This window comes from Macrotis lagotis, chromosome 5 (genome assembly GCF_037893015.1).
Source record: "Macrotis lagotis isolate mMagLag1 chromosome 5, bilby.v1.9.chrom.fasta, whole genome shotgun sequence".
Taxonomy (NCBI): Eukaryota; Metazoa; Chordata; class Mammalia; order Peramelemorphia; family Peramelidae; genus Macrotis; species Macrotis lagotis.
The window spans coordinates 58,563,684-58,590,973 of NC_133662.1; the positions used below are offsets into that span (position 1 = coordinate 58,563,684).

Below are 27,290 nucleotides of genomic sequence, written 5' to 3' on the forward strand. Positions count from 1 at the left end.
CAGCCCCAGCCCCGGCCCCGGCCCCGGCCCCAGCCCCAGCCCCAGCCCCAGCCCCAGCCCCCGCCCTCTTCCTCCTGCCTTCAGCCCCCAGCTAGCTCTCTGGTGAAGCATCCCAGTGAGCCCTGGGCTCCCTGGCTGCCGTCGCTGCTCCTGCCACCGCTGCACAGTCTCCCCCTCCCCATCATCAGAGGATGGGCTGCGAGAGGCAGCAGTGCTGCCCCAAATCCTCCTAAAGCTACAAAAACAAAGGGAGCATCCGGGACCGGGGTGGATGCAAACAACCATGAAAGACTGGGTCTTCCCTCTCTCGGGCTCTGTTGCTGCTGCTGCTGCTGCCGCCGCCGCCGCCGCCGCCGCTGCCGCCGCCGCCGCCGAGAGGACCACACTGTGAAGGGGGGAGCCAGGAGAGCAGCAGCTCATAGGGAATTGCAAAGGTGAGAGGTAGCAAGGAAGAGGAGGGGGAGGGCAGGAAAAAAGATGTCTTCTTCTTCTGCTTTGGGTCCCCGAGGCCCTCGCCCACCCACAGTGCCTCCCCCTATGCAAGAGCTGCCCGACCTGAGCCACCTGACCGAAGAGGAGAGGAACATTATCATGGCAGTGATGGACCGGCAGAAGGAAGAAGAAGAGAAAGAAGAGGCCATGCTCAAGTAAGCAGACCCAGTCACTCATTCATTTCTCCATTCATTCAGCTTTCATTCATCCCCTCACTGACAATGTGTGCCACCCCAGGGGTGTGTATATGTGGGGGCTGATGCCAGGGTGCAGGGAGCACGCACGGGGGGGCAAGGGGGAATAGAGTCCAGTCGGGGAGGGGCTAGTGAAATGGGAGGAAGAAGAGGGTGCACTAGTGTTGGGAGACAGGAAAAGCAAAGGGATGCTACCCTGAGATGAGGGTTCCAGGAAGACTGGTGACTGGAAAGATTTCCTGGCTGGTAGAATGTATTGGCAGGATTGGGGGTGGAGGTTGGAGATCCTGAACCCATCTATAAGGAAAGAATGCTGAATTCTGAAATGGGGCTCTTTAGGGGGACAGGGATGAGAAAAAGAAGCAAAAGGGGTGCGGTAAAGAGATTCTGAGATCAGGCAACCCTAACTCCTTCCAGCTACTTGATATATTGGGAATGCTTATATAGGAGGGTCAGGATTTATATAATAGAAAAATATTATTCTTATTTTTGCTCAATTCATCCTACAGAGTAAGACTGGGGGGTGTTTTTTTTGGGGGGGGAGGCAGATGCCATCTTTGGCAACCTGGCTCCCCAGCATCTATCTAACCTTTTATTTACAACCCTCACACCCAATACCTATGTGTCCATATTTTCCTGCTCATAAATAGGGCTGTTGATAATTTAAAGTTTCCAATAATGTAGAGAGCTGATTGGGACTCTGGCCTATGCAAAACAGAGGCTCCTGTCTACTGTTTTCCTAGAGACCTTTGGGGCCTGCTCAGTTTACTGATGGAAATGGTACAATGGGTGATTGACTACTTGCAAAATCTTTCTGTGTTCTGACATGCTCTCTCAGCCTTGGAAGGTACCTCTATCTGATGTCCCCTTTACACAGGTGTGTGTAGAGGATGAGACTGTTTGTTGGGACACAAGGTGTGTAACACTGTCAGGTAGAAGTGCTTTTCTCAGTTTTTGAGACAATCTTTTTTTCTAAGGGACTGGCATTGACCTTTGACTTTCATTGCCTGCTAGTGTTATCTAAAAAGTGATCTGGAGGGTTGAATATTCAAACATATCTTCCCTCTTAGAGATTTTCATATTTTAGAAAAGTTTCAAAGTCTAGGATAAGAAGAGTTTAGAGAGACCCTGATAACCTTTCAAATTCTTGCTAGAAGAGGGGGCAAAAGGGGCTAAGGAGAAGAGGGACTTGTTGCATTGAGTCAATTTTCTTTGGGATCAAACTGATTGTAGAGGGAGAAGGGAAGGAGAAAAGATAGAACTCTGAGTGTTCCCAGACCTGTTTTGCACGAATGATGCTTATTTCCTCCCCCCTGCCTCCTGGGAGGAAATAATACCACATTTGGATTCTTCTTCTCACAATTAGTGCAGCAATACCTTATCAAAAAGGGGAGGGGAGAACAAAAACCATACTGATTGATTGGGGCCTGATTACTGTGATTGCCACTCAGTTATCAGTTACTGGATTGCTGGATCATAGGGTAAATCAAATGGTTCCTTTAAGAATTATTACTGAAAGGAACTGAAGAATGAGCAAAGGGGGCAGTTAACTTGGAAGCCCAGAGCTAGCCTTGCAAAGGGGATTTCTGAATTTTTCAACCAAATAAACATTTTTCATCTAAAATAAATACTTTAAACCTCCTAACTTGGGGAGGGGAGGTTTAAAACACTACTTATTCTGCTGCTTATCCCTGTTGGAAATATGGGAATACAAGTTCCCTTGCTGCAGGTTTCCCTCCTTCTGAGCTTCAAAATAGTTCATGGTGTCTGATGGTGATTTTTGTTGTCTGTCTGATTATGGGTCTGTCCGTCCTTGACAATTAGAGTCCCTGCCATCCTTCCCCTTCTATTGGTTAGGATCTGCAGGCCTGTTGCTCTGTTATTCTTGGTGTTGATTATAGACATCAGGTTGAATTGTGTCCTCCAGCAACCAGTGGCCAAAATAAATAACGGGCTGTGATTTTTTGTATAAGTATGAATCTCAAAAAGGGAAGGTCTAGTGTAAGTAATGGCCATCACAACTCTTCACCAGCTGTTTTAAGAATTCAGAGATGTTAAAACACAGGGGTTTTTGTAAAGGAGAAGCCAAGACCTAGCATCAGACTGAGGAAGGAAATAATGAAATCTACAGAGGCCTGTATGGGTAAGAATTAAGAGCATGGTCCAGATGGTCACATCTAAGTCACCCTTCTACTGCTCTTCCTTTGACTACTTCCTGCTTGTTTGGGAATGTCATACTTGTATTGCAAGGATTCAGAAAAAAAGATTGCAAAGATATGGGCATACGATGCGGTTATGTGACAGCAGCTTCTAAGGCAAACCTCTATTAACTTTAGCCATCAGCTCGGCTGTGATCAGGTATCAATATTATTTTGTAATAACAGAGTGACAAACCTTTCCAAAGCTCAATTTTTTGTTTTGCTTTCCTTTATTCTTGTTGGTTAATAGTGACTCAATATTTTAACTGTTTCTTCAGAGGGCCATAAAGGTCTTCAGAACTCCCCTTTAAACACATGGGCTCCACTCAGACATGCGAATGACCCCCTAGGAACTTTGCATTAAAAGTTGATTTGAAGGCTACCTGCATGTTTCCCCTGGGGCTTTGTTCTATTGGTCCTTTCTGGAATATGATTTGGTAAACTGTTAGTCATCCTGTAAGTAAAAGCTTGCTTTCCCCAGAGTTGGCTTTATAGTTCAATTCCTGGTGGCAGGCAACCCCTTCTGCAAGAGTTTTTTTTTAAGTTTCATCCTTACCTAGATAAAATATGAAATCTTTACCGCAAGTCTTTTTGAAAACAGTAATACTCAGAGAGAAAATTGAAACTGTAAATAGAAAAGGATCAATTAATCAATCAATCAGCTTTTGTTAAGCCAGGTACTATGCTCAATCATGAGAATATGGAACAATTTTCAAAATCATTTAATGAATGTTATGAGTTCGTGAACATTATAAGTTCATATTCACATTAATTTCTTGCTGTTAAATTTTGTCTATCTACAAAAATAAAACAAAATTTAAAAAACTGGCAACTTTCAGCTAGGGATTCTGGATCTTTACTAGAGCACTAAGAAAAAGCTTCTTCAACAAGAGAATGAATTTCATAAGTAACATGAATTAATTTCAAGAAGTATTTCCTATATTATGTAGCATTGTATGACTCCTGCCAAATATTGTAAAACATAAAGTTAATTATCTTTTAAAATGGGCTTTTTATAACTTGGATTTTTATCCAACCAAACTTTTCAATATTCCTTTGGATGTCTCAGCCAAAGTAGCACGTGTTGGAAACTGTATTATCCAGGGCTTAAATCAAGTCAAATCTTATTAGATCTAAGATCAGAAACCTTTAAAAAATAGAGTGAGATTTGAAGGAAGAGAAGTATACGTATAACTCAAGAAGATTAGAAGTTTAGAACCACACCAGAGCTGTAGAGATCCTCACACAAATTTGCCCCTCCAACAATCCCTCCCCAGACCAAACACCCCCCCACCCCACCAGCTAACGACCCTGGGATACTTTTTGGTCTTTCATTATGCTCAGAGTCAAGACATCCATGTCAGAGATAAAATAGAGATCTCACTAATGAGCAGCAAAAAGACAAGAATAGGACTTTAAGAAAGACCTTTTAGAAAGTCTGGCCACAGATATACAGTATTGTTTGGATGGAAGGGAAGTGATAGAAAGAGAATGGGGAGCTCTCTAATGAGGAGTTTGTGAAGTAGAATTATAGTTATATATTGAGAAGTTGGATCTGGAGTCAGTAGGCCTGGGTTTTAATCAGTCCCAATATGGCCATCTTTTAGTTGTGTGAGGTTAAGTTAATCACTGAGGTTCAGTTTGTGCTTTTGGAAGTGGGGATAATAATATCTGCAACAAATGAGAAAATATATATAGTTCAATTGGTAAATTGTGAAGCCCTTTATAAAACGAATACCTCACAGCTGATGTGTTACTAATGTAGTCATTATTGTATAAATTCTTTTATTCTCTAAGGGGTGATCTTTTTTGTAAGGAAAACAACAATTTTTTAGAAGCTCTTAATGGAATGATGTCAATTTGCAAAGAATGACTTCTAGGCATGCTACTCTCTTCCCAAAGTTCTTATTAGACAGCTTTTGGTAGAATTAGGAAGCAGATGAAGTTCCTTCATAAAAACTAGGTGAAATCCTGGCCTTTCATTTTCATTATCCTCCTCCTTCTATCTCTCTCTCCCACCAGGGGTAGCAACATGGTATGAATTCAATTCAACAAATGTGACCCAACCACTAGAACATAAAGACAAAGAATAAAATGTTACCTCCCCCCCAAAAAAGAGCCTGCATTCTAGTTGGGGAGGAGTAATATACCCACAGATAAGGAAATATCAAGTATTTTGAGGGAGATATTACCAACAGAAGAGAATCTTGGAAGGTCTTTTCGAGATGTTGACATATGAAATAAGTCTTGAAGGAAGGAAAAGGATAATATGGGTTACCATATTACAATAAATGTGAGGGACCTGAATTAGTAACTGGGAAAATTAAAAGATCAGGGAGGAAGCACCATGTGTACAAGTGTTATGAGAAATGCCATTTTTTCATTTTCTGAACTTTGAATTATTTGTATATATTAAAAAATTCATGTATATAACATGTATATATACATGTATATGTATACATATATACACTTATGTATATGTACATGTTTATTTGTTTATATGAGGGCAGTGGATAGATTGCCAGGCTTGGGGTCAAGAAGATTCATCTTCCTGAGTTCAAATCTGTTCTCATACATTAACTAGCTGTGTGACCCTGAGCAAATCACTTAACTCTCTAATGACTCAGTTTCTCATCTGTAAAATGAATTGAAGAAGGACATGACAAACCACTCCAGTATAAATACCAAGAAAATTCAAATGGTGTCATGAATAGTTGAACGTGACTAAAATGACGTAACAACAAAATGTGGTAGAAAATAATAGACTAGTAATAGGGAACCTATGTTCAAATCTTCCCTGTAACTCACCAATTATAAAACATTATGCAAGTTATTTAACCTCTCTGGATGTCAGACTCCTTCCTAGGGCTTATATACTAAATCATAGATTGAGTAGAGTTGGTATTGGTGGATGGAGTTAACATACCATCAGGTACCTTCTGTGGCAAAATCCAGATATTTAAATTTGCACTTGTAATTTTTCCCACATACTGATCATATACTACAGTATAAAGGTGGCTGAGAAGGGAAGGGGCACAATGGATAGGGAGAGTATAATCATAATAACTGGCATTTTACAGCACTTTAAAGCAGAGGGCTTTGCTAACATTATCTCAATTGATCCTCACAGCATTCCTCTAAGGTAGATACTATAATTTTGCCCATTTTATAGATGAGGAAACTGAAATGTAGGCTTATTGAAAATTATATGGCTACTTCAACGTCAAAGCCGGGACAAGGACTCAAGTCTTGTGAAGCACAGGGCTTTTTTCGACTATACCAAGTTGTTTCTCTAAAAGGCTCCTAGGCAAACTGCTAAAAAGATCCTCTCCTTAGTATTTGATCTGGAGTTTGGCATTATGTGTATATGACCTTGTGGTAGAGTGGTAGAAGACACAGTAGAAAGAGTTCTGGGTCTGAAGTCAAGAAAACTTGAGTTTCCAATACAGTCTTAGATTCTTACAAGCTTTGTTGTTGTGATCACTTAACCTCTGTCTACCTCAGTTTTCTCATCTGTGAAATAGATAACCTATCTCCCAGGATTGTTGCAAGGATAAAAGAAGAAGATATATGCAGAGTACTCTGTGAAATATACAGTTTCATGTAACTGCTAGCTACCTAACTGAAAATCAAGGAAAACGTAATTTTGCACAGTTTAATCATGTAAGATATTATGATTATTAGGAATGGGGAGTGATTCTGTGATTTCATTGTAATTTCATTGACATTTCCCAGTTGAGAAGATACTTTCTCCTAATGAAGGTCAATTTATAATCTTAGAGAGATCTGAGGGTACTGAGAAGTTAGAGGTTGTACTCATAGTAGAGCAGAAAGGAGAGAGCAGAAAGATGTGCTGGTGATACAGCTAAGAGAAAGTTGGTAAAGATAGTGATTACACAAACACACAATTTCATTGACCTATTATTGGTTTCATATTTGCTTTTATAAATTCGTTTTCAACACAAAGTGAGGGAGGCAGTAATTAGAGCATTCCTAGTAATGAGATTCAGGGAAATCTTTGACTTTACTATTGACTTTTGTAATGATGAGTACATAAAAATAACAGAGTGGAGCATTTCCCCTACTTGTTAAGTAGGGAAAAAAGATACGTGTTTAATTATAGGAACTTTTCTGGTGGGATGTTATCCATTGTCTAAAAGTATGATTCTTATTGTCAGAGAGAGATTCTAGAGTGCAAATTGCCTCTACTTATTCAAATCAACTACTTTTGTACATTTCACAATCCTCCTGAGTTACCTCTGAACACTGAAAAGTTAAATGATTTAGCCAGGTTTACACAGTCAGAATGGAAATCTGACTAGTTCTACCCATTCCAAGAAGTCTTTCATGCCTCTATCACCTTATAAAGAGATTAATGTTAATTGATGTTACCCAAATTTCCCTGAACTCCCTGAAAATACAAATACAAATTTATAAAATCAGATTTTTTCCCTATTTGTTTTTTACAGAAATTTATTTGGGGGACAACATATCCCCAGTGTACAGCAACTCACGCCACATAATTTTAAAAGCACATCATGTGCTGCAAATATAAAGTGAAAAGTAATATATCAACACCTTATCATTACATGGCAAATATCTTTGTATCTACTATCTTTCTCTGCTTATCTGTCTATCTCATTGGCTCAATGTTTATAATTTCTCTCTGTCTCTGTGCCTCTGTCTCTGTCTCTTTTTATCTCTGTCTCTGTCTTTATTTCTTTCTCAAAGTGAAGGGGAGAAATTGTTGTTCATACCTATTTCCTGACTCAATCAGCTACATTGACAGAATACTATTATGTCATCCATAAAGTTTTACAAAACAATTTTCTCATATTGGGCCTGTGTCATAGCTGTTATAGCTGCATTTTCAGTCCTGTTTTGCCAATGAAGAAACTAAGGCAAAGAGAAGAAAAGTGATCTGCTTATAATGCCCCTAGTCCCAGACAGTATACATAAATACTTGACTTTCCAGACCTGACATGCTGGCTGTGTGATCCTGGGCAAGTTACTTAATTTCTCCCACATTGTCTCAAAGAGAATTTGTGTGCCTCAGGTTTTATCTTAAGTCATATGTTAAATTTGTTGAAATACATCATGCTGCACAATCCCTTTTATGGTTGACAGGAATTATCAGTTTAGTCTCTGACTTAATTTCTGAAAATAATTGTCAGAGCTGGGATTTGAATCTAAGACACCTGACTTCTGGTTCATTCTACTGAAGTACCCATTAATAGCTGTATAGTTTCTTCATAGATTTTTTTTTGCCTCCAAGTGGTGGAAGAGGGAGATAATTGATTCAATTCTATGAAATATTTTCCTTTAAGCAATAGTAGAGACAGCCTAGAGAGGTAGTATTATTTAGTGGACAGAGGGTCAGGAATTCCTACATTCATGTCCTTCCAGGCTCTGCTGGCTCTCAGTGAGCTACAGTATAGTACAGGGCCTCAGCCCTTTCTCTGGAGTGAAAGGATTGGGGTTCAATTCTCACTTCTGGTGCTTATTGCCTGTGTGGTCTCTGATAAGTAACTCAATATTTTTGGACTTCAGATTCCTCATCTGTAAAATGAGGAATTGGACTAGACTTTTAGGCTTGTCTGACTAGAGATACAAGATGCTATGAATGTCTCAGAATGACCCCAAGAACTCTAAAACTATAAATTATAGGTTAGTTTCCCAGTTACTTTGGTTGTTAAGATTTTTCTGCATTGATTAAAAAAACTCAGACCCCATGCCTTTGCCCTACCCAAAGTATACTTTAACATTTTTATATTCATTTAACTCATCTCTTAATAGATTGTAAAATCAGGCTTCTGATGACTGACAAGTACTGTCCCATCACCACTGATGATAACTATTGCTTTATGGGTTTATCTTCAGCTGTCATGTCAGTACGGAAAACAGAGGCTTGGGGCTTTGAGTTTCTTTTCTTCTTTCTCTTGCTCTTCTCTCTTTGCTTCTCTTCCCTTTCTTCCTCTTCATAATCTCCCTTTCTTTCATTTCCCTCTCCCTCTGTTACTCATTGTTACCCTTCCTTCTTCTTCTCCCTCTCATTCACTGTATTAAATGTCTTTAAACTATTTTAAACATAAGTAATATTTGCATAATATAGATAAAAGATAGAAAAAATGATAGATAAAAAGAATAAATCTAACCAAGGATCAATATATAAAGTAGCCTTGGTATAATTTTCTTGTGAGGTTGGAAAGGCAGAATTTAAAAAAAAAGAAAAGAATTCATTCTCCTCCTTAGATGAGAGAATGAAAGGGCAGTCTACCTAAGTAGTGGTTTCCTCTTCCTGGCAGGTTGCTATTGGTTATCTCAATGAGGATTTATGAGCTTCAAGTTTTGTTTTAGAGCATACCTCAAATACCTCTAGTTTCTTGAAATCTGCTACCTGAATAGATTCTTTTCTAACAAATATCAGGAGGAATACACATTAGTATTACTTCCTTTGGCTCTTCATAACTTCTAATAATATTCTACAATTTCTCTAGCTGAATAAATGGCTATTTAGAGGCCATATAGGGTTTGTTTCAAAATTCCATCCTCTTCACTTCCCACTTCATGAAATGGGGAATCATTACTTCATATTTCATAACTTCACAGAGAAAACTAACTTGAACTTCAGAAATGGATACTTGTTTAAATGCTATTTTGTGAATTACAAATTCCCAGGTCCAAAAGCTTAGGAAAAGTTACCTGGTCAAAGGAAGCATCTATATCAAGACCTAGAATTTATCCTTTAAAGGTCCCAGTGGGTGGTTTTCTCTTTTTGGCAAGGTTCAATTTAAATGTGCAAAACATTTTCCAGAAACCAACAGCTACCAATTGAGACCTCATTCAGAGGTCTCACTTTCCAAAACTATTTTTGAAGCACTACAAAAGAGCATCCTGGCTCCATAATGTGTGAGGATTTATTTAAATGGCTTTTTTAAAAAGTTAATACTTTAAGGATTTTTCTGAGGTTTCAGCATCATGAGAAAAGATTGCTATAGCAATCCATTTATTTTAATTCCTAAAACAGGACTTGTGATTTCACTAGTGTCGGGAACTCCCAGATGGGGAAATCCTTGTAGCAATGCAGGTTAGCAATTTCTCTGAAATTTAACATCACTTCCTTTATCAGTAAGACACTGAGTGGCTTGCTCAGGGTAACACAATTAGAACGAAGCACAAGGGAGGACTTGAACCTTGTTGCTCTGGCCCCACAACATTCATTTAATTATACTGATTCTTTCTCTCGCTCTCTCTCTCTCTCTTTTGCCAAGGCAATGGGGTTAAGGTTAAGTGGCTTGCCCAAGGCCACACAGCTAAGTAATTATTAAGTGTCTGAGGCTGGATTTGAACTCAGGTACTCCTGACTCCAGGGCTGGTGCTCTATCCACTGTGCCACCTAACCATCCCTACACTGATTCTTTCTAAGGAGAGGGTTACCAAACCAGCTATTTTGGAATTGTAGATGATTTTAGGAAATATAAGGAACCCCACTAACATATTTTCATACCTTAGATAATTTGTTGGAGTAATATCCAATGTATTTTGTATTTCCCCGTTTGACACAAATCAGAAAATGTGTTAGTAGATGGTATATTTTCTTTTTTTTAAAGAAATTTCTGTCTATTATTTTTATATCACAGCCATTTCCAGACAATTCACTGCCAACAAATGAGGCTGCTCTTCTGAGAAAGAAAAATAGTTAAGCAAAAACAATCAAATCTATGATTATATCTGATGGCTTAAGCAATATTCCACATTACCTTATTGCTGTTTTACCAAAAAAGAGAGAGGTGCTTTCACATTGTTGAGTATGTTTTCAACAGATGAATTTATAAACCTTTCAAAAGATGTGTACTATGTAAACTAATTAAGATACTTATACTTTTTTTAATCTTTCAAACATGAGCTTCCTATTCTCTTTAAATTGCCCATTAATGCATAGTATTTACATTCATAAGTAGTAACTAACATTCATAATAGCATCAATTTGATAGAGCTTTAAAGGGTCATGAAGTGATTTCATTACAAAACTGTGAGGTTGGTGTTGTACTATGATAAGGAAGTTTGCTGTGTTTGCAAGTCTATGAATAAGTGCTATCTTATTAGTTCTCAATTTATTTTTCTATACTCAAAGTTTTGGAGGTCAATACTCCAAAACCATATTTACTCTCTGAGAATTCATAACTCATTTCAAAGGTTTTGCCCAATTTATCCATGAATATTTATTACATTTCTTTGGGATGCATGGGGCAGGGAAGAAAAGGGAAATAAGGATTTATATAGTGATTTCTATGTGCTTGACACTAGGACAAACAGAAGTTAAATGACTTGACCAGGATCAAACTGGTAAATATCTTTGCTGAGAATATTCCAAGTGGAGTCATGAACAGTTGGACACAATCAAAGAATGACCAAGAAACAAAAATGCTAACCATGGTAAATGGGGAAAATGAATCTACAAATAGAAATGATTCATGCATTTGTTCAATAATCCACTTTGAGTTGGAGCAGAAACATTAAATAGGAAATCCTGGGCCAAGCCAGGTTATTAAAGTTCTTGAAAATGGGTAAGAAATATGGGGATAATAATAATAACAAAACAGTATTTATATAGCTTGTTGCATTTTCCAAGGCACTTTATATGTTATCTCATTTGATCCTCATGAAAATCAGATAAAAGAGATGTTATTATCAACCTCACTTTACAAATGAGGAAACTGAGGCTGAAAGAGATCACATGACTTCCCCAATTAGTAAGTGTCTTGGGAAGAATTTGATCACCAGGCAAAATGTAAATTAAAAACTCAAATTTTTAATTTATTTTTTGAATATCTTGTTATTGGTTACAGGGTCTCTACAGTTTATTAAAGTGGTGCAAAATTTTACTCTGAAGCTCTCTGAATTTGAGAGTTGGAGTCCCATGAATCATGCAGTTGAAAAGGTTATTTCTTTGGGGAGCAAGGAACATAACCTTTAATGTGAACACTTACTTTGGATTAAAATAATACCAAGGATAAAGCAACATTCAATAAAACTGTAGGTATTTTGAATTTTCTCTTGTAACACTACTGTTACATGTTCATAGGAGAATCACATTCCATTGAACTGAAACATCTGGCTGGTTCCACTATTTATGGATAGCCATGCCTCACATACAATGATCTTACATTTCATTTTTAGTGTTCATTGTTAACTTATTTTTTAGCCAGGTCCAACTTCTTATGACCCCCACTTAGGGTTTTCTTGGCAAAGATACTGGAGTGTTTACCATTTCCTTCTCCAGTTCATTTTACAGATGAACAAACTGAGGCAAATAGAATTGAATGACCTCTCCAGGGTCACAGGTATTAAGTGCCAAAGGCCAGTTTGAATTCAAAAAGATGAGTATCCCTGATACCAGGCCCAGCAACATCCACTGTCCCACCTAGCTCCTCTATCTTTAGCTAATATACATGAAAACATGCCAGTAACTGAAACTTTATAGGAGGTGTAAGAAGAGGGATGCTGGGTAGGTGATGTCCAAGTCAACTAGGTCTAAAATGTTAAATAGAATAATAGGATTAAAAGTTACATGGAAGTTAGAGTTCATCTAGTTCCATTTTATTGATGAATAAACTGAAACAGAGAGGGAAAGTGAATTTTCTGAGGTCACATACCTAGTGATGGTATGGTCATAAATCCATGTATTCTTATTTCAATTTCATTGCTCTTTTTGAGATATCATGTTTAATTTTTATGGGATTTTACTCATAAAATTATTGAGATTACCAGTCCTTTTGCCTTATTTTTCTTCATATTTTTTTATCTTTAATTATCTATAAAATGAACTGGAGAAAGAAATGGCAAACCTCTCCAATGTTTCTTCCAAGAAAATCCTAAAAGGGGTCACAAAGAGTTGACCACGATTGGAGGACAACAAATAGAGTTTTTAGTTCCTTACTATATTTGTAATTAAGGAAAAGCATATAATATGCTACTATTCATAACAAGTTTAATATCCTGGTTATATTTCTTGAGTTAGGAATCCTCTGACTTGTAATGAATTAAGCTGTTATCTATGCAAATCCATTGTATGTATACCTTTCACCCAGGGATCAAGAAATTTGTAAGATGTGAGAACTTTTCCTCCCATAAAATGTCTATTTCTTTAAAGAGGTCAGTAGTCTTGAGTTTACTCAGTAGACTAAGAGAGCACATTTAAATTGCCCAAATTTCTTTCAAATTTTCCAATTACCTCATTAACATAGTTGTACATGTTATATAAAGGAAATTCCCAGCAAGGAAGTTAGAGGATTTCTATATCATTCTTAGCTAAAGCTCTTTAAAAAAATAAATTGTAACCTTATATGTCTTGTCTTCAAGTGCCATTTAATTTTCAGACAACTCGTCTCTCAAATATATTTTTAGGGTCTCAATTGAGAATCAATTGCTTATTAAAGATAAGAACTTTATTTATAAGATTAATAAGATTATAGGAGGTTGAATAGCTGGTTAAAAAGAGGGTGCCAGAGAATTTAAATTTTTGCATAGGAGTTGTGAGCTTTAGGCAGTATAAGGAGGGCATTTCATATAACCTAGGAAGAATTCATTTGTACCTATCATATAAGGAGAATTACGGTATCACTGAATTTAAAAGTCATAGAAGACCTGATCCTTTAGGAATAGTGCACTGGTAAACCTTAAACCACCACCTGCATAGGAGGAGGTTATATGCAGCACACTTTGACAGTTAATTTTCTCCATCACTTTCTGAAATTCAGATAACCAACAAAATGATAAACTGAGCCTTTGCTCAGTTACTGAGCATATGCTGATTGATAATTTAAGAATCAGCTCTTGGCAGGTATGAGCTAAGTCCAGCACACTCACATCTAAGATGTTCATCCAGCTTTTGCTTGAAGACTTCTAATGAAGGTTAGAAGTTTTACCTCTTTAGGCAAGTTATTTCACTTGTAGATTACTCAGTTATTAAGTTTTCTCTTACCTCTGACCCAAATTCACTCATTGCTCCCAGTTCTTTCCCCTGGAGCAAGCTGAGTCAAAATATAGCTACTTAAATAATGGAAAAAAGTTATCATTCTTCCCTAGTCTCAGGCTAACTTACTAATTGCCTTCATCTGACTTTACTGTGGCATGTTCTTCACTTTTCTCACCTTCCTTTTTGCCCTCCTTTGGACATCCTCCAGTTTATCTATATATATTTCCTGAAAAGTGGTACACAGGTGTATCAAGATGGTACAATGGACCTAGCACTAGATCTGGATTCAGTAAGACCTGAGTTCAACTATGTCCTAGACAATTATTCACTGTGTGATTCTAGATATCATTTAACCTCTGTCTGTCTCAGTTTTCTTAATTATAAAATAGGGACAACAGCAGCACCAACTTCACTAGGGAGTTGTTAGGATGAACAGAGATATTTATAAAACTCAACACATAGTAGGTCTTACAAATGTTTGTTACTTTCTCCTGTCTGCCTAGAATTAAATAAGATTATTCTAGCTGTGTCCTGACAATGGCATCAAGGCACATCAAGGATTCTACTTGAGTCCCTTGCTCTTGATTCCACTTTCTAACTGCATTCTTTAAATTTTAGATGTGTTGATTTTTTTATTTAGTTTTGTAAAAATAATTTATATTGATTTTTATATTTATTTTTCCATCCATATGCACATGCATATTTTTAAGTTACAACATTTTCTTCCACCCTCCCTTCCCATTCCCCTCCTTTCAGTAGCAAACAGGTTAGCATTGTATATACATATATTTGAGAAACGTTTTCAGATTAGTCATTTTCGGTATGAGGAATTAGGATTAAAGGAAAGCGATACATAAGAGATAATTTTTATAAAGTGCTCATCATATTCTGAAGGGTAGGTTTTTGGAATTTTTTTATGTTTTGTTTTTGTTCCTCTGCATGGGGATCACATTGTCCATAGCCAGTCTAATAGGATTGTCCTAGCTCTCTGAGCTGCTGAGAGGAGGTGCTTCCATGAAGGTTAATCATCTCATTATGTGGTTGTTAATGTGTACATAGTTCTCTTGGTTCTACCCTCTTCTCTCAGCGCCAGATCCTGTAATTCATGCCATGCTTCTCTAGAATCCAACCATTTATGGTTTCTTATAGAACAATAATATCCCATAGTATTCATGAAACATGTTTAGGTATTCCCCACCACAACAAGGACTGCTATGAATATTTTGGTACATGTGGAACTTTTCCTATTTTTTTATGATTTTTTTCTGGTTATAGGCTTAGAATTGGAATTGCTAGGTCAAAGGGAATAAATATTTTTATTGCTTTATGGGAATGGTTCCATATTGTTTTCCAGAATGCCCGGATCAGTTCACAACTTCACCAGCAATGCATTAATGTCACCATCCTCCCACAGCAAAAATTGATCATTTTCCCCTTTTTCTTGGTCAGTTTGATAGGTGAGAGGTGATACCTCATAGATGTTTTAATTTGCATTTCTCTAATCAATAATGATTTGGATCATTTCTTTATATGATTTTATATAGCTTTAATTTCTTCATTTGAAAACTGTCTATTCATATCCTTTGACCATTTATCAGATGGGGAATGACTAGTAACCTTATAAATTTGATGCAATTCTTGGTATATTTTTAGAAATGAGACTTTTATCAGAACTCCTAGTTAGGAAGATTGTTTCCCAGCTTTCTGCTTTCCTTCTAATTTTGGCAGCATTGATTTAGATGTGTTGATGAAGCAGTTTTTCTTTTCCCTCCTCATTTCTACTTTAGTTTGAAAGTGGAGAAGGGGGAAAACTGTCTAAATAATTACTGCTAAACTACATCCTGAAGACAGAAAAAGTAAATTTCAGGAAAATAATAGCATAAAAGTGGCTAACAATTTAAGGGAGTTAATAATTGGTAAGACTGTTTGAAATAATTTCCATAACCTCATATCAATTCAATAAACAGAGCATTAAAGGGAATAAACTAGAACAAAATAAATAATATTGAGACATAATAGACTGCAACTAATCACTAAAATATTGCAACTTTTCAAAAACAAAAAAAAGAATGGTAGAATAATACTGTATATTTTAGAGATAGATATGGGTGAAGTTAAAAACAAGGTAAAACAGAAGTCATTACAGTGTTAGTATTCTAAAGACAGCCAAGCCAGAAGGAGGAAATATATTATGAATTCTTGATTGTAGAATGCAAAGCTGGTATGGGGTTAGGGTGTAGTTAGGAAGGGTTACTTTAAATATTCTGTCTTCTGCTGACAGGCTGTTTCCTATTAAAAGCAGAGCAACTGAAAATGTTATTAATTTGCATTTCTGACAATTTAATCTATTAAAAGATAAAAGGAAACCATGAGTGGAACTGCTATTGTAGACTATGAAGATAAATTATTATTCTATCTTAGGTAAGAGGTGGAAGATAAATAGGATTTTTCTTATATATACACCAATGACTTTATGGAAACATTTTTTAAAAAGTTTTTAAAAAGGATAGTGAGGCTATCATGGTTTAGGAATTTAAAAATGTAAGCAAATAATTAATAATAATGTTAATAGTTAATAATGAAACTCTAAGATAGATGATGACACTCCTCAAAAACTTTTAACTACTCCATATTGAATATTTAAGCCTGCCATTTAGAACCCTACTAAATCTGTGTGTTACTTTCAGCCTAATTTTATACTATTTCCCTTTAAGGAACTCTATATCTAGGAAAATAAGACAAACTGCTGCTTGAACTTGAGAGTCCCAAAACTTTATCACAAGCTGGCCTCCATGACTAGAATGTACTTCTTCCTTATCTCTAACTCTCAGAATGTTTGTTGTTGTCCTTATTGTTTTTTAGGTTTTTTGCTAGGCAATGGGGTTAAGTGGCTTGCCCAAGGCCACAAGGCTAGGTAATTATTAAGTGTCTGAAGCCAGATTTGAACTCAGGCATTCCTGACTCCAGGGCTGGTGCTCTATCCACTGTGCAATCTAACCACCCCTGCCTCTTAGAATTGTGATATTCATTCAAGTTTTAGTTCAAGCCTACTTCTTCCATGAAGCCTTCCCTAGTACTCATTCCTTTAATTACATTTCATTATATTTATTTGCATATATATATATATATATATATATATAAAACATTCAATCAAACATAATGTAAGCTTTCTGCAAATGGAGGCTATTTTGTTTATGTTTTCATAGCTCTAACATCAAACTTTTACATAAAGCAAGTGCTTATAAAATATTGAATTGAATTTATGGCAAGACCATTCAAAACATTAACTTATAAAAATTGAAATTTAGTCTTAGTTTGAGAAGAGGAGTACCATGATTATGCCTTTGTTTTAAGAAGATATGTTGGATATCTACTTGATAAAGGGTTTGGAGAGGAGAGGATGGAAAAAGGTAGATTGGAATCTGAACTAGCATGGTGGACATATGAGTGGTGAAACATTTATTGGGGAAGTGTAGAATTAATAAGACGAGTCAATGATAGGTTAAGTAAGAAACAATACAACTCAATAATTATAAACCTGGGTGATTGAGAACTGGGTAATTTCCTTAACAGAAAAGTGTAGAGGAGGGACAAGGAAATTGTATTTCTTGTGGGAGCAGAGGTATATGTTAAGTTTGAGTGTCTGTGGTATAGCCAAGAAAAGATGTCTCTTAGGCAATTGATAGTAAAAAGAGAGCTAGATATGTAAATAGATCAATACCTATACATGCTATGTATGTATGTAAATATGTATATATTTGTATTTATGTATTTTTATAACTTACTGACATAAAGATGAAATTTGAGTTCCTTGAAGAAGTTGTATCCCAAATGAAATACAAAGAAAAGAATACAGAGAAAGACAAGATGGGAGTTCAATACCAAAGCATCATAGACGAGCATAGCTACTGGATCATAGTAGGCACTTAAAAATGCTTGTTTGACTAACTGATATGCTAAAAAATGGAAGATGAAGTATGATTTGGATAGTGGAATTGAGGAATGGTCAGACAGAGAGAGAAGTAGAAATAGGAAAGAGTAATGCTATGGAAGTCACAGGAAGAAATATATCCAGCAGGAAGGATTGGTAAATGTCAGAAGCGTGAGCACAAGAGGAAGATGACTGAGAGTGCATTAGTGGGGGCAGCTGGGTAGCACAATGGATAGAGCACCAGCCCTGGAGTCAGGAGTGCCTGAGTTCAAATCTGGCCTCAGACACTTAATAATTGCCTAGCCGTGTGACCTTGGGCAAGTCACTTAACCCTATTGCCATAAATAATTTAAAAAAAAAAAAGAGAATGGAGCATTGAATTTCAGAATTAGCATATCACTGATAATCTTAGCAAGTTCAGTTATTTTCAATGGTTGTTTGGAAGTCAGATTGAAAGGGACTGAAAGGAAACAGTATGATGAATAACTGGATGGAGTGAGAACGAATACTTCTTTCTGATAGTTGCATTGAAAGGGAGGAATGTAAGACTAAAAGAATATTATTGTATGTCTTATAGTCTAATTCACACACATACACATATACAAAAATTCATTTTAAAATATACTGGGCAGGTGGTCATCAGCCCTTGATTGAAGACATTTTATGAAGGTGAATACAAAACCTACTGAGGCAGTTTGATCCACTCTTGTATACCTCTAATTATTAGGATAATTTTCTATTATTATTCCTATCTAGTCTAAGCAGTAATCTTAATCCTTTTTAAAATTCTTTTTCATTTCTCCAAGAGAGCCAAATCAACCTCATTATTTGTCATTTCCTTTTTTACCATCTTCCCTCAGCTCATTCTGAGATTTAATTTTCCTACACTTATTCTTACACTCTGTCGTTTCCTAATAACAACTCCTGCTGTGAGTTCAAGTATCATTGCTATGCTACTGCATTCATGCACTGATCCTCTATTTGCTTTTCTTGTTTCCATCTTCTGTACATGTTTAAAAATCTAAATTGGTCAATAAATACCCTCTCTGTACAGGTATAGTTACAGGAACAGCCTCCTCAGTTATTTCCTTTTTTCTTCCTAGTTGAAATTGTCTCTTAAGCATAGTTGCATAGGTTAATGAATTTAGAATTGAAAGGGATCTTAAAGGTTATTTAGTTCAATTCCATCATTTTACAAGTGAAGAAAGTAAATCCAAAAGAGATGAATGAATTACCCAAGGTCACACAGGTAGTAAATAGAAGAGACAAAATTAAACTTGCAAGTTATTTAAGGAAATGTCATAGTCAAGTGAAAGTTTTGCAAGGATGCAATAGACCTGTGCATATTTATAGATAGCAAGTCATTTTCCAGTAGTCAGAGAGAGTTATGATTGGGGATGGGGGATACAGTAGATCAATGAGGCAAGCTTCTTAGAATAGGGTAACAGACTGGATTCAGAGACTAGTGTAAAAGAGGACAGGATAGGTATATATGCAGAGAAGTTCTGAGGCATAGATGAAAGGAGATGAAATAAATTGAGATGACTAGCTTCCATTCTCTCAATCAATTTGGATTCTAGAATATATGTTTTGAGAGAGAGGTAAGTGAATTTGATTTTTGGACTTTGAGAGAAAGTCCACTGAATAGGGGTGGAATAGAGAGTCAAAGGAGAATAAAAGGATTCTCATAGGACAGTGACTTTAGGTAACAAGAATTTACAGTGGATTCTGTTGGCACTGTTATGTGGCTTAATCCAGCTGTGTTTTATTACCTGGAGAAAGTAGTAGAAAAAAATGAATGATGAGGGTGATTCAGCTTAATTCAGGATTAATACAAACAATAAGAGAGGGACACCAGGGAAGGGAGCATGAGATGAATGACAGTATATAGTTAAGTTGGTTGGCGAGTGGGTCAGGAGTGAAAAGTGAAAAAGTAAAGATAGAACAAAGGTGGGAAAATAGGAAGGGCATGGATATTGAAGGTTATGATGAAGCAAGGAATAGGTTTAGGAGAAGCATAAAAGAATGGTAAGACATACTTATATTTTACAGTTCAAAATTTTGAAGGTGGCACAGTTATAGGCAATTGTGGAGTTCTAAAGTGTGACCATTCCTATGCCCTATTGGAAATAAGAGGTAGGTTACTAAAGCACTTGTTTAAAAATGCCATTATAATTCCTCATGAAATACTTAAAAGTAAAATCTTCTCCATGAGGGGAAATAATACCTCAATAACAGTTCTTACTGGGTTTTAAAAATTAGTACAATTTTAACTATAAAGCAGAAAATAAATGTCTTAAAAGTAAATAGATATTAAAAATGTAATAGGCAATTATTTCACTTGGAAACTGGCTTTAATGATATTGGTTAAAAAAATGAATTTTCACTGAGATCAGATTTACAGACAAAATTGCATAAGTTACCACTAACTTAATTTAATTGTCAGATAGCTTATTGAATTCCTAATAGACAAAGAAAAACTACATGGGGAGGGACAGAAATTAAAGAATTGAATTCACTTCACCCAACCTTTATTAAGTGGCTACTATGTCAAGCATTAGAGTAGGCTCTGAGTCTACAAAGACCCAAATTAAAGAATACCTGCCCTTAAAGAACTTAAATTTCATTGAAATACATGTACAGAAATCAATAAATTCAAAGCGGCACCAAATTATTTAGAAATGATAATTCCTGATGCGATCAAGAAAGACATCATATAAAAATATAAAAAAGGACAGGAATGTGACTCTCTTTAATAATAATTGGAATTAATTAATTAATTAAGTGGATTAATGCAGCTTGTTCCTTCAGAAGAACATTGTACTCAAAAATATTTTCAGTGTGTGCTTTGAGGTTGGAAGACTTGTCTTTCTTCACTAAACCCCAAACACCAAAAAGGATTACTTGCATATTGTAAAATCAGGTTCTTCCTTTAGAGGGACCTCAGGGATTATTTTATCCAAATCCTAAAGGAGAAAGAATCAACTCTCTAAAGTACTCAGCAAATAAGGATGCAGCCTGAGCTTGAATCTCGCTATTTTTTAAAGGGAACCCACTACTTTCTCAGGTAGGCCACTAAACTTTTGTATCAATCTAATTCTTAGTATGGTTTTTATTTGTATCAAACTAAATCTAAAGATCCTTCAGTAATTCTTTTCTCTAGTTCTAAGGAGTATATTCCATTTTTTCTTCACAACTCTTTCCATACTTGGACATAGTCATTCTATTCTTTATTGAGTCCTATCTTCTCCAGGCTAAATAGGAGCCTAGTTGCATCAACTAACCCTCATAATTCATAATTTTCATGTCTTTCACCATTCTGATTGTCCCCTCTGAATTATCATAATAGTTATATTATTGGAATTAAATGAAGGAACAAGGGGCATCTCAAACTTTTTTTTTTAAATAAAGGTGAATTGGTACATAATCAGTAAATAGAATACAGTTGTAAAACAATTTTTCAGCCTTTAAGTTTCCATACATGCTCTTTAGATACAAAATACAACACTGACTTGTTTTGAAGAACTCAAGAAATGTATAAAGGATGATTTTAAAGAAAAAAATTCCCTTGATTACCCCACCTATGAAGACAGAATTTACCTGCCTCCTGGAAGTATTGATGAATAATACAGGAAATGTAATAGATGTTTTAGGATGGAAATTGTTTGATCTAGGATTATCTGTAGTTTTTAGAGAAAAGTGCATAAGAACAAACCTTGACAAACTCAAGATGGCCATTGCAATTAGGTGAGTGAAAAGAAGATAATTCGAAGTCAGAGATTTGAACTTGTTTTCTGCCCGAGAGATCTTGGGAAAGTCACTGCCCCTCTGAATTTTAGATTCCTAATCTATAAAATGAGAGGTTTGGATTGTATTATATCTAAGCTCCTTCCAACTCTAATTTTTTGAATAAAATTATTGAATAACCAAAATAATGGTATCATGGTGGAAAACTGTATTCACTAGAGGTAAATTTGCTGCTAAAACATATGAATATTTTTTGAAAACTACATTTTTGTCCTCTAAATGGCTTTCATTTTATTTTTCTCTTGGGGAGAGGGAGAACATAACTGTCATTTTATTCTGTTCCTAACAAGGAAATTCTCCATCATCGCTTACTGGTAATTATTTTGTAACTTAAGTGTTAGAGAATTTCCTGGGAGCTCTGCAAGGGTGTCACTTGGCCATAGTTACTCAGATTATATTTTTCCAGAGGCAAGACTTGAAAACAAAGGTTCTAATAGTAGCCATCTATAAGGTGGAGAGGAATGGGGGGGGGGGAGGAGGAAGAAAAAGATAGGGAAAATTTTCATGATAACTTTATTATATTGTTAAAAGGAATAGCAAATTGTCCATAAATGATTTGAGGTTTAATGTATAATCCTTTGTTTTTCTCTTCTACTATGGTATGGAAATAAGGGATTTTCCCCCTTAAATTTAGAATAAAAGAAAAGTTTTTAAAAATCATTCAAAGATTGGGCATTTTAAATCCACTATATCACACTACCTTTCTGGGACAGTTCATCATCTAAGAAATGTGAAGTTATTATATTCTTATTAAAATTGTATTCATTTTCTTAATAATAATATTAGTAATAAAATTGTATTTATTAATGTTCCTAAGTATTAATAATTATAGTTATATTCTAAATTATAAGTCATAATGGTGAATTCATCTTTTATATATGCATATAGCTATTACTAATAATACTAGATATAACAATTTGAGTCAAGCGACATACCAGTATTCTCATTTTAACACATCTGTCTTGAGTAAATACTGTTCCAATTTTGAAGTACATTGCTTGCTGTATTCATAATTCAGAAAGAAATCCAAAACAAAATGGGTTCTTTCACTTCTGACACTGAATTAAACCAGAATACTCCCTTTCATTTCAATGATTTAGTACAGTAAAGATACCTGAGTTTGGGGAAATCACACTGAGTCAGAAAGTTTGCACACTTTCTGGTGAATTAGATTAATTTCTATCTTTGAATTTGAATAGATTTATACTGCATTAGGCTTACATGTCTAATTCACATTTGTTTCTCAACAAGGAAACATTTTGGCTCATACCATCAGTTTATAATCTCAGCTCACAGGCATGGAGATTTTACATGCATAATTTTGATTAGTCTATATTCAATTAACAAGAAAGCTTCCACTTAGTTTTCCTGGAGGAAAAGGAAGTTTGAAACTGGTTAAGGATTTCCTTAGAAAATTAAGAAATTGAACTGGACCCATCAAAACTCTAAAGGCCTAAAGGTTAAAAGCAACTTTTTAATGTAACATTTATTAATAAGCATAAGCAGAACCTCTGACTTGAAGCTAGTGCTATTCTGGATTGATATTCAGTGAAATAACTGGTTTCCTGTTGAGTGAGATGGAAGTAGGTTATTTCTTACATATAATGAAGGATGTGTAAATTTCTACTCCATATATTTATCATATCAACCCCATAAATTTGTTACTTAACCCTTCTGTTCCTCAGTTTACTCATTTATAAAATAAGATGATGGGTAGAATTCCTTCGAATTTTAAATCTTTGCATATGATCCTGTTGATTTTGTTGGTCCTTCATTTTGAAGAGGATCTAGGGTATCTTGACTTGCAAGTGAATTGGATATGAGTAGAGTAGAGCTGCCCAAAGTTGTTTGCTTCACTCACTCTTCTAAAGTCATTGAAGTCCAGTGGCAAGATGAAGGTCAAGACATATGCTAAACCTACAATTACATACACTTTTAAATATGAGTTTTAATTTGCATATAAAATAACATAAACACAGCTATATAGGGAAAAGAATACAGAATTTGGAGTCAGGAAGACCTGAGTTCAAATCCTTTCTCAGATATTCACTTCTCCTTTCCCAGTATTAGTTTCCTCAAAAAAAAAAGAGGCATAAAAGTAGCTTCTACTTCAAAGGATAGTTGTGAGGATCAAATGAGATGTATCTTAAAAGCATTTTGCCAAAATTAAAATGCTCTACAAATTCTACTTATCCTTACCGATAATATTAGTGATGATAGTTGCTGAGCAATTAGTTGGTAAAATGGATCTAGAGAGTTGTGCCTGGAGTCAGAAAAACTCGTCTTCCTGAGTTCAAATCTGATCTTCTATACTTATTAGCTGTGTGATCCTGGGCAAGTCATATAATCCTGTCTCAGTTTCCTCATCTTTAAAATGAATTATAGAAGGAAATATCATGTCAAGAAAGCTGCAAAAGAGGGTATGAAGAGTTGACTGTGACAGAACAATAACAAAACTATTGCTGAAGGTTCAAGATATTGAGAAGAGTTGAATATAGGCCCTAATCTTCCTCCTTCCTTTTATTCCTATTTTTAACATCCTAGTTTAGACCTCCTGCCTTATTGTCTAGACTCCTGTCAAATTATCCTAATTACTTTTCCTGTCTCTGGTCTATCTCCTTTCAAATAAATTTCTTGAAAAAAAGTACTTTTAAACTTTTAAATGCTTTGTTCTGAAATGGTCACTTCTCCACTCAGAAATCTTCAGTGGGTCTACATGGACAACCAAAGAAGGTAAAATTTCTGCACCATGCATGCAAGGCGTCTATCATCTTGTTCCAACTCACTTTTTGAGTCTTCATTCCTAATGCTTCCCTTCATTTGTTCTGTGCTCCAGATAAGCTGAATTATTCCATTTCCAATGATTTTCTCAGTTTATCCTCCTCTCCTTTTATCTTCATCTGTTGAAGTCCCTCCTTTCCTTAAAACTGAATCAATTAATTAACAAGATTTTGTTTAGTGTTTACTACTGTGCTAAGAACTAAGGATACAAAGATAAAAGCATAACAAACTCTGCCCTCAAGAAGTTTACACTCTAAGCAGGGAAAATAAGAATATTAGGTAATCTGAGAAGGGAGGTCCCTGGTAACTGGGGAAATAAAAAAAAAAAGTTTTCATAATAGAAAATGGCACTGAAGTTGAATATTTGAAAAGAAATTGGAAATTTCTAGAGACAGAGGTGAGGAAGAGAATACTCCAGGCATCAGTGACAGTGTAAAAACAGAGGCAAAATGGAATAGAAAGCAATAACTAGGGAGCAAAAGGCCAGCCAAGGTGGATGGACTTTAGAGTGTTTGGACATATCAACAACAGTAATGTGAGATGAACACCCTTGATGGAAGCAGCTCCTCTCAGCAGTTCAGAGATCTGGGACAACTGTATTTGACTGGCTATGGACAATATTATCCCCATCCAGAGAAATAAAAACAAAACAAAACACACACAACAAAAAACAGCCCTTTTGAATCTGATGAACACTTTATAAAACTTACCTCTTAGGTATCTCTTTACCTTGATATTACTTCCTCATACTGAAAATTACTAATTTGTAAACATGTTTATTAAACTATATATATGTACAATGCTGTCCTGACTGTTGGTTCTCTGAGGGGAGGGGAGTATATGAAGGGAAGGTGGAAGGAAGTTTTGTAAAGTAAAAATATACATGGGCTGATGGATGAAAACAAATTAATTAATTAAAAAAAGAGTATGGTCAAGTACCAAAAAAGGTCATAGTAGGAAGAGTTTTAAATGCCAAAAGAGAGGAATTTGTACTTCCTTCTAGAGGTATTAAGGAAATATAGGATTTTACTGATGAGTGGCTTGAGACCTGCTCTTTAAGACTTTGGCAGTGGTGCAGGATGGATTGGAGAGGATAGAGACTTAAAGCAGGGAGGACAAATTGGAAACCATTTAAGTAGTCCATGTGATAGTACAAAGCTGTTGAAGTCATGAACTTAGGTGATAGCTATATGAGTGAAGAGATAGGATAAATAATGGAGATCATTTAAATAGTACAAAGAAATCACTGGCGAGGAAATAACCTTCTACCAATGCAGACTGACATTTTTCTTTTCAATTTGCCATCCTAGAGGATTGTCTAGATCTTCAAGGCATTAAATGACAGACCCAGTTCCCTAAAATATTCCCTTGAAGGTGGATTTTGTAAAAAACATAAACTTTGATGGGAATTCACTACCCACTATACCACACTGCCTTTTCAGATGAGAGAAAAAAGAAGCATATATGAGAGATATTATGGAAGTAGAAATGAAAGAGTTGGCAATTGACTGGATTCTTGTACCCAGCTAGTTGCCACCTCCTTTTCCCACCACCACCATTCTTCCCCGCTCCTCAGATAACAATGATTTAAAATTTCTCAGACCATTTCACCCAAATCTTTCTTTTTGCCTTTCTCAACCAGTCACATTCTCATGTTTTTTGTAGTTGCTCATAAATTTGAAAGAAGTAACTGTGCTGTATCTCTCTTTACATTTCCTAATAATTAGTATAGAGTTATGTATACAGTGGATACTTAATTTTTGCTGCATTAATTCATTCAAAACCACAGACTGTTCATTAGCTTTTAGTAGTATTCCTTTGTCAATAACTGACAGGGCTATCAAAGTATTCATTAATGATAAAAACAATGCTGTTCCAAATTCAATTTGTAAATCAAGGGACATTTTGTCATTTGCTATGTGCTTTTGCAACTAAAGAGATGTACCTGTATTCATGTTATTTAGTAGTTCTTCAACTAGATGATGGAAAGCATGGGAGTAGAACAGTAGAATTTTCAAGATAGTAATTAAGTGGGATAATAGCCTATGGGATGATTCAGCACCTGAACCAACCCCAGCACCTTCAATCCAACCATAAAGAGTCTATTGCTATAAAGTGTAACTTTTCGTCCTACAGTTTCTGTTTGCTTTGCTTAGAGAGAGATGAAAAAAGTAGTCTATGAAGAAATGTGTGTTCTTCCTTCCCTCCAAAGGTATCGGCTCTTCTTCAAGATAGGACATAGAAATATGAGAGAAAGCAGAGACTAATTTTCCCAGAAGAGGGAAAGGAAGTCTCTATTCATCCATAATGACAGGAACTTCAGAAGGGGAGTGATTTTGCTATTTGGCTCTGGGATGCCTCAGGCTTGGACAACTTGACTCTGCTATCCAACTACAGGCCAATGGAAGGCAAAGCTAAAAAAGAGCTGGAAAGTGAGGTGGTAGGGAACTCTTTGTATTAGTTTTTCTTTGTTTCTGATCTAGGAAGGGCAATATTTAAGAGTTTTGAATACTCTATCTTCTGTTAACTTGTCTAACATACTGTTAAATAAACACCTATACTTTGTACAACCATGGAGGATGATGCTATTTAATTTGCTTATAGAATTTGTTGAGTTTAAAAATTCTCCCTCTCACCCCATGAAAAATATACCACTATATCCTGAAGAAGTGACTGAATGAACTAATCACATTTTCATGTGTATTATAGTTACTCATAAATACCATAAGAGAAGTATCTATTTTGTGAGGCTATCTTGTAATTTCCCAGTAATTAGCATAAAATAATTAGTAGAGAGTCATCCACACTTAAAAAGGGTGTGTTGCCTTCACAGCACAGCAACTGGGAAAATTTGTATACTCCCTATTATTTTCCCTTCAGTGTGACATTAAGATATCTTGTGTTCGAAC

At 35.8% G+C, this 27,290-nt stretch overlaps 1 protein-coding gene across 1 annotated transcript in view; it reads left to right on the top strand.

Moving 5' to 3' along the window:
* The first annotated feature begins 401 nt into the window (after positions 1–401).
* Positions 402–27,290, top strand: part of RIMS1 (regulating synaptic membrane exocytosis 1) — a 658,456-nt gene continuing 631,567 nt past the window's right edge. The window contains exon 1 of the mRNA XM_074237321.1: positions 402–647. Coding sequence (XP_074093422.1) covers positions 478–647 — 170 coding nt within the window. The 5' untranslated portion in view covers positions 402–477. The remainder of the gene's footprint in view (positions 648–27,290) is intronic.